The 9,288-nt window shown below is 37.9% G+C and overlaps 1 protein-coding gene and 1 non-coding gene across 2 annotated transcripts; one reads left to right on the plus strand and one right to left on the minus strand.

The window, feature by feature from the left end:
- Positions 1-5,715: 5,715 nt before the first annotated feature.
- On the minus strand, positions 5,716-6,299 carry LOC138902581 (uncharacterized). The gene is made up of 3 exons (XM_070190463.1): positions 6,209-6,299; positions 6,034-6,136; positions 5,716-5,929 (listed from the first exon to the last, which is right to left on the minus strand). The coding sequence occupies exons 1-3, from the start codon at positions 6,297-6,299 to the stop codon at positions 5,716-5,718; spliced, it is 408 nt and encodes a 135-aa protein (XP_070046564.1).
- A 1,056-nt stretch (positions 6,300-7,355) lies between these two features.
- On the plus strand, positions 7,356-7,459 carry LOC117281650 (small nucleolar RNA R71). Its single transcript, XR_004512274.1, has one exon. It is a non-coding gene; the product is annotated as a small nucleolar RNA R71 (small nucleolar RNA).
- Positions 7,460-9,288: the final 1,829 nt, after the last annotated feature.

Below are 9,288 nucleotides of genomic sequence, written 5' to 3' on the forward strand. Positions count from 1 at the left end.
CCGGGTACATAGAGAACAATACTAGGGAGACATCATACTCATAGTTTGGCCTATTTCCTTCAAGATTTCATAAGGCCTAATGTGACTACACATACTTTATCTTTATTAACAATTCACAAAGCATCCTCATGGAGAAAATATTGAGAATAACCCGTTCGCTTTCTTCAATTCTAAATCTCTACGCCGAACACCCAAACTAAACCTTTGGCGACCTCCAACAATTCCTCTAAGATGTGCTAGCATGAATATGACGATAAAATTTTCTATCCCATATATTTGATCACGAGATGATGCTTCTTCTTTGACATGTTTGAACATTCAACCCCCATAGATTTAATACAAGGAGGAACAATGGGGTTCGAGGTTTGGCTGGAATTATTCAAGAATCCATTAACGGGCTGAGCAGAGTATTTCATGAGGTTATATATCCTTAAAGACATGAAGCTTACTACAGATAATGCTGACAAAATTAATCAAAGTGATGACATCATTGTTTTGACAAATGAGGCATAGAGTTAACTAGTATATCGGCAATAGAAATCCTTAAGGAGGAATAGTCAAGTACGTGACACCAGTTACCTACTTGAATTTAGGGAAAAATTATTTAATTCGATATACATGAAGTTGCATTATGCTTTTAACAGTAACTAGCACAAGGAATCTATGCCACAAACCTATGAGGATGAAAAAGAAGTTGAACACTTGTGATATTATTATCATTCTGATAGCTTAACCTCTTTTCCGATAGTTGATCCTATATGAGAGAACTAGAGATGCGACAAACTTGTCTTTCAAATCAATATACTCATGATATGTGCCAAGATCTGGAAGTATCTAATTTCAACCTTTCACGAGTGAAACCACATAGCTGGGACATCTAAATATTTGGGATGAAATCATGTATTGGTTAGAGAAAATGGATATTTTTCTATGAGATGGACATGTTTCTGCCATAATAACTCTCAGGATGCAATACCAAGCCACTTCATGGAAGACTATAATACTAGGTACAAAGTGAGCTACTTACTATGAGACGATTTAGGTAAACATGAAAGTCATACTAAGATGGGTAAACAACAAGATCTTCCTGTGACGAATTTGTCATAAATCTCAAATTTCTCAGAAACTTTATGCGGACAAGTGGCCCATTTCTATTGACATGTACGCACATGATAGGTGTTGAGATATGCTCTCCTGTTACTAGACAGTGGAAAGGTTCCATGATAATACTCACAAAGGATTAGGGTGACTGTTCAAGCCATATGAGCCCCAAACACCGGAGAGAAAAAGAGTGGCTTAAGAAGGATCTCAACACTAGGCTGCCTTACATTGGATATGATACCACAAAGGTAAATATTACGATGGTGCGTACATAGGCACAAATCGCATCAGGATAAGAACCGCACATATTTAAATCATAACATAAAAAAGTACCTTTCGATCTACAATCATTTAACTATATACCCAAATGGGAACATTTTATTTACTTAACACTTTTGGCCCTCACGGTGACCACCTCGACTTACAGACTTCGCCATAACACATTAACGGAGGCACAAATCGCATCAGGACAAGACCAACTCTCGAACTTATCTAACAAGGATAGCAAATAGTTGCTCCTCATAATCCAAAATCCTCAAACACGTATACCTACTCCGGCACCACGAAACCTTAAATTCATTTGCAAAAGTTTACGGGGCTTTACACTTAAGTACATCAAAATTTTCCGGGGTGTTACACACGCGCCGCGGTAGTGGACTTTTCTCATAGTACAAAATTTTTCTTGCTTTTTGATATCCAGATGTGGTCCTCAACCCCCGAACACGATCCCGACTTAATCCCTTGAGCTTTTACTCAGACTTCAAAGCTCCAAATCACTAGAATTCATTCCATAACATCTACATAGCTCAGAATCACTCCTACAAGGCATAAAACACACAATAAGTGTAAAACACTAGCGATTAAAGCTCAAACATAATAAAAGTGCAGTAAATTAGAGTGCAATAAGCGACTGAAACACGAGATTATTGTCACGCCCTGATCCTGGGGGGTGAGACCAGCACCCGGTGCCTCACCTATCCTTGCGTACCAACGTGTGACTAAGGGACTCTGAACATATGATATCATACTTTGGCCATGGGCCACATTGCAAGACAACTACGAATGCTGACTAAATAGCAGTATAAAGCTGGGCCGACAAGGCCGTCAAAATTATTGCAGCTGACAAACCAACCAAATTTAAATACAAGGCCCGCAAGCCCAATGTACTGCACTAACTGATATGATATGTCTACAAGCCTCTACTGATGGATATATTGTGATCGGAGCAGCTTCCCGACCTACTTATAACATATATACATATATACACAAGACGTACATAAAGCTCTAGACCAGGCAACTCCGAAAGGCATGGAGCTTACCGATTAAGCTGAACTCGGGCAACACTTAATGATGAGGTCTACTTGCCTGTCTGTCTGAACCTGCACGCGTGAAATGCAGCGCCCCCAGAAAAGGGACGTCAGTACGAAATAATGTACCGAGTATGTAAGGCAATATATTGAAAACTGAAACTGAACTGATAATATAATAACTAGGAGTCAAAGATAATCTGAAGATATGCTCACCTGCAGATACTGACTCAACTCTCTCAATATAGTAAGTAAAATAGTTGTCCGGCCCTATAAAGCTCGGTATATACATATATAACTGCTCTGGTGTAGTAGGCTCGCTTATAGGCGCTCGGCCATACTAGGCTCTGTATCTCGGCCCACTGGGCTCGCTCATAGGCGCTCGACGACAGTAGGCTCAGTATATAACTTACCATCTGATCAGAGGTTGCCCAATAGGGGCCTGCTCATCGATTATAGCTCGATGGTAATGAAAATACTGTAATGCTGTATATATAGACTTTCTTCTCTCTTGACTGGAAGGAGGAAATACTCAATTGAATATTGTACTTACAAGACTAGGAAAAATATACATAAATTCTGGAACATGAACTTTTTCTTTATACCTCGTTATCTAACTTGTGTAATTACGAGATCGTGCAAAATGAAGGAAAAGCTTAGCCTTAACATACCTGGAGTAGGGAAAAATCTGTATGTTGTTCTTGGGAAAGATTGTACCGTGCTCTCTTAGAATTGCAAATCCCGTTTCTATTACGCAGTGTAACTTTGTATGAAAATTTATCCAAAATCCGTCACTTTCCTTAGTTTTAATTCACATTTTTTGTGAATTAGACATGAAGATTGTGAATTGATCATTCTTGTATGAAATTGCACCGTACTCTTTCTTTGTGAAATGATCATATTCTTGTATGAAATTAGTTGAATTTAAGAAGTCTTACCTTAGTGGGTGTGGGCCCCACTAGGTGATGACTTAGCAAAGAACCCCTCTAAAATTTGCCACCTTTTTTGTGTGAGTTAATACTCATCATCAAGTCCCCTTTGGGCAGCCACGTTAGGGGGGATTAGACTTATCCAAATGTTATAATTAATTAGCTAATCTCCCACCAAAAATTATTAATTACCCAATCATCCACATAATTAAAAATTATCTCAATTTACTTAAATTACTACTCACTTTTAACACACCTTATACACCTTACTATCATGGCCATGTGGTACCATGTATGGTACTAGTCCATAAATACCGGATATTTTAGCTCGGGCCGTATTTTATCCCAAAATGTTAAACTTCGACGAAATTCATTTTCTTCGATTTGTTTACCCTCTCACCTTCACGAATTTACTTATCACTTGTTTGAAATAGCATAATACTTATAATCCCAAAATAATCTCATCCCCGAACTTACGTCGATTTACTTACGACGAAACTTTAACGTACGAAAATGTGGGATGTAACATCTCATTTCCGAGCATATATCAATTTACTTATGGCATACTCTCACGTACGAAAGTATGGGGTGTAACAATTATAGCCTACCATTAACACCCCACACTTAAACCACTGCTCGTCCTCGAGCAATCAAACTACACTTCACATAGACACAACCTTTTAAAACAACTCTCATAACTCATCACACCAATAATATTTAAAACAGATTAAGTACAATACCGTAATATCCTAGCCTGAAGATTTGAGTCAAGAGCACCACACATTATTTATAACGCGCTCACTTACTCTAACACAGAGGTCAATGACATTACCTTTCCTTCATGAATCAAGCGCCCTCACACAACAATAGAGAGTAGTTCCACACACAATGAAAATTAAGAACAATTAGGAACTCAAGATAGAAAGAATTCGCTCACTCTTAGAAACAACATTCATATGCCACAAAATATGCACCGTAGGCTTGCGCGTAGTGTACTACTCTACTAATTGAGCTCATTAAGTCAAGGATCAAGTAGGACTTCATTTGGTTGTAATGTAGGCTATGGGATGGGTAGGATATATTTGGATAAAAGAGTGACTACACCTCCCTAAGCACTTTAATACATACATTTCATTGTTCAAAACCCCACACTTATGTCAAACCATAACTCCACCCTTAAATTAACATATATAAACTCCCAACTTCTTTAAGCACAATTACATCAAGAGTTACCACTATCAAGGAATATTTTTCACAATCATACAATTATTTATTTTCTTTCTTTTTCAATTCAAGTGGCTCTTACTTTTTTAAAACAGTGCACCTTTCTCCTTATTTCATTAGTTCCACTCAAAAGCCAACCCAATCACCCCACACATTAACCATTGCAAAGTTCATATCAAATTCAAGTGCTCACAAGAGGTGAAAAGGTTCAAATAGATGATCAATTCAAACAAATGGGTAAGGCTTGTAACGTGGTTGCCAAAGAAACAGGATTACAGGCTCAAAGGGGTTAACTATGATACATAACAAATAGGTGGGTAAAAGCATATCATTGGCTCAACAAAGAAATGCCTATATCACTTCCTAGACTAAAAAAAACTACTATTTCGCTTTGCAAACATACGGAAAAAGTTCTAGACATCAAATGCAATGCACATAATACAAAAAACCTCACACACACATGGCACATAACTCACTCGGGATTGGACTCATCAAGATACTCTAGTCAAAGCAGTTAAATAAAGTTAAGATCATACAATTTAAGGTACTTATACAAGAGTCAAAAACTGAGCCTAAGCATCATAACTAAAGCACTTACTATTCTCAAGGCATACTAAAGTCAAGAGATATTGCATTCATTTCAAATCATAGCACAAGGTTCCCTACTCCTACAAAATAAAAAATTAACTACACCCGGTTCAAACAAAACCCTTGAAAAAGAACCGCGGCACAAAGAAAAACCAAGGGGTAATTATTACACTATCTAACAAAAGAAAATCTTTTTGTCTTTTTTCTTTCGACTTTAATCCCTCAAGAAACCTGTCGGTGATTTCCATCATCAGGAAATTTTTTTTTAAAAAAATTTTTACTATTTTAATTTTTTTTTTCTCTAACTACTAAAACAAAAACTAAACTAAGACATATACATACAACATACAATTATCCCCCATCCCACACTTAAGTTGTGGCATGTCCCCATGACACATAATTAAAAAGCATAAGGTAAATAAAACTTCCCTCAATATCTAGTCGGGATCTGAGTCGAAGTCGGGATCCATTCCTCGCCTTTGAACTAATGCGTACATCCATGCAGACAACTTCTTCTTCAGGTGCACCCACCACTTATCTTTCTCACTCGCCGCAGCCTTCTCTTTCTAGCCCTTCACTTTCCACTCAACACTTGTAGCTGGCTTCTTCTTTTTCACCCCCGTTTCTACATTCATCTCGAAAGTTACAGTCTCCTCACCCACTCTATGCATGAGCTTTCTCTCATGTATATCTAATATTGCTCTACCCGCTGCTAAGAATGGTATTCCTAATATATGAAAGGGACCTCCTTGTTCTCCTCCATATTCACTACTATAAAATCTACAGGAAATACGAACTTATCTACCCGAATTAAGACATCTCCCACTATCTCCTCGGGTATTAGAGTCGTTTGGTCTGCCAGCTGCAATGATATTGGCACTGACCTTATCTCTCCAATATCCTTCTCCGGTTTCTTGTAAATAGATAGAGGCATTAAGTTAATTGAGGCACCAGAATCACATAATGATTTATCAAAATTAATAGAGCCTAAAGACCAAGGTATAGTAAAACTTCCTAGATCTCCACACTTTTGTGGGAGTTTGTTTTGCAATATCTCACTGCAATGCTCTGTGAGCTTGACCGTTGAGTTCTCTTCTATCTTCCTCTTCTTTGTTAGGATCTCCTTCATGAATTTGGCATAAGCTGGCATTTGGGATAGCACTTATGTGAATGACAAATTTACATTAACTTGTTTCAGCATATCCAAAAATCTCTCAAATTGTTTGTCCAGCTTTTCTCTATATAGCTTTTGAGGAAAAGGTAGAGCAGGCATATGCTCTCTCTCATTAGACTCATCCTTGGTCGATGTTTCTTCCTTCTTCTTTTTGTCAGCTCTCTTCTTGCCTTTCTTCTTCTTATCAATATCATTCTTCAACTGCTCCCCATTTTCCTTAAGTACCATCTCTTTCTAGATTGGAATGGTATCTTTCAACACTTGCCCGCTTTTCAAGGTCACATCATTCACTATTTCTTTGAGATTTCTCTCAGTATAAATTGGCAGAGTACCTGGGACTCTCTCAAATAATATTGTTGCAATCTGTCCCAGTTGTCTCTCCAAGTTTCGAAAACCAGTGCCTAATTCCTTGATAGCTGCCCCGTGAGCGTCCAACCTCTCATATGTCTTGATAATGAAGGCCTTCATTACATCTTCTAGACCAGGCTGATTGGACTGGACTGTTGAGGTTGAAACTGCTGCCTCTTCTGATTTTGGAAGACTGGAGCTCCTTGTCCCGGAGGTCTAGAGTTATTTTGTTGCCACGCATTTGCAGTACCTCTAGGTGAAATCCATGAAAAACCGGGGTGCCTATGAACCATTGCATTAAAATTGTAGTTTCCCACACCATTTATTTCCTCTGTTGAGGCTTGACACTCATGAATAGGGCTTCCTCTTCCACATGTATCACAAGCTGCATGAGGCTCACTTTGTATTGAAGCTAAGGTCAGCTTCTGTATTTCTTTAGCCATAGCATCAAGTTGTACCTGCAGAGATGTGTTAGCATCAACCTGGTGAACACCTGTCGATCTTCTTCTTTTAGCACTCTCAGAAGGCCACGGATTTACATTTTCAGACAACTCATCAAAAATTATGGCTATCTCCTTTTGAGTCTTCTTCATCAAATGGCCTCTAACTGCATTGCTCAATGTTCTATGTGAGTCTGGTGTCAATCCATCCGAAGAGTCCTGGAGTTGCATCCAGAGTTCAGTTCAGCTATGTTGACACTTTCTGACTATTTCCTTAAACCTCTCCCAAGCTTCAAACACAGTCTCAATATCTTTCTGGCAGAAGTTATGGATTTCTCTTCTAAATTTGCCCCTCCTGGCTGATGAGAAATATTTATCAAAAAATTTTCTGGTCATCTCATCCCATGTTTAAATCGATCCATTATGTAAGCTTTGAAGCCACTGCTTTGCATCATCTTTGAGTGTGAAGGGAAATTCCCTTAAGTAAACTGCATCTTGTGACACACCATTGTATTGAAAGGTGTTCATAATCACCTCGAAGTCTATTAAATGGTTGTTTGGATCTTCGTTCATCTTCCCTATAAAGACATAGCCGTTTTGAAGGGTTTGGAAAAATCCTTGCTTTAACTCAAAATTATTAGCTGCAATTGGAGGTTGTCTAACACTTGATAAACCTTGATTGTAGACCAGTCTAGCATAATAACCAAGTGGCCTCCTAGGCAAGGGCTGATGTTGATTAAGTTTGAGAACCCTTTCTTCTTTATAGATGTTCTGCGCATCTCTAATAGCTACTTCTTCAGCATCCCGTGCAGCTTGTTCTCTTCGTTGGGATGCTTCTCTCGCAGCCAAATCTACATTATCTTTATCATTTCCAGCCATAAGTTCTTTAGTTGAGGACTGCCCAACCTTTTCTGATGTCTCGATGAGATTTATTTCCGTCCTCAGTTGTCGCAGTTGTTTTTCTATCTCGGATTCATATGGTAGCACTTCCTTCGCAGAAGTTCTAGTCATGCACCACTCTGAACCTGTAACTTGCGCACAGTCAAAGAACACCAAACATAAAAAGGAAAAAATAAAATTAAATAAAAAGAAAAATTCCTGAATTTGCACTACAAACTATTTCAAATACTATTGATTGCCAATCATGGCAACGACGCAAAAATTTGACGAGCTCGAAACACATACTTAAATTATGCTCGCTAATTAAAGATAGTATAGTATAATATCGTATCCATATGGATTGGAGTTAAACAGTATTTTCGTAGTTTCTAGCTTGATTGCTATCCAGGAGAATCAACAATTGAGATTTCTATGATTAATAACTAAAATTAAGTAAGAATCTAAAGCTATTGACTAATGACTATCGCAAAAAAGATAAGCAAGGAAGTTATACGTGGGAGAAAATAGGGGTTAATTGGATAGGTGCAAGATAATTATTTGGGATCTAACTCTAGATAATTCACTTCTAATATTTAAGTGAATCTCTCGAATTCACTCAATTATTAGTTCAAACGTTTAGCAGAAACTCCTCTTTCAATTGAGTCTCAATATCACAAGATGGACCAATTTAAGCACGTGAAGATTTGCAAGAATGCGTAGTGGGTTGGTCTTTAGGAGAACCTCTCTCGATTATCCCCCTAACTAGGTTTAATCAATGATTCAACTAACCTCTTTCGATTACTGAGAAGAATTAATGAACTCAACCAACAATATAATGCAAAGATATCACAAGTTATGCCTCTCTCGATTATATGAACAAGTGAATATAGATGCAATAACTAAATCATCCAAATACGCTTCAATACATAAAACTTGAGTTATAATCCTCAAACAATCATCAATATACCAAATCCGTCATTCCCTAAAGAGAACAACTCCATAGATATGGAGTAATTCATCACAAATATAATTAAAAGATAGGAAAAAATAAATTCGATCCAAACTCGGGTCTTGAGTGAGGAAGGAATGATGAAATCCTTGTGCTTTTGCTCATCCAACTCTTCCTTGGCCTCCTTAGGTCTAAAGTATGTCAAAAGTCCAGAAAATAATATTTTTCCATCTATTTATACCAAGTAGGGTTGGGCCTAAACAAAATCACCTTTTCCTAGCCGAAATAAGAAATTTACTCTGTAAATATTATACAGGCGTGCCGCATGGGGCGACACGCCATGCAGGGC

The sequence above is a fragment of the Nicotiana tomentosiformis genome, chromosome 12 (assembly GCF_000390325.3).
Source record: "Nicotiana tomentosiformis chromosome 12, ASM39032v3, whole genome shotgun sequence".
Classification (NCBI taxonomy): Eukaryota; Viridiplantae; Streptophyta; class Magnoliopsida; order Solanales; family Solanaceae; genus Nicotiana; species Nicotiana tomentosiformis.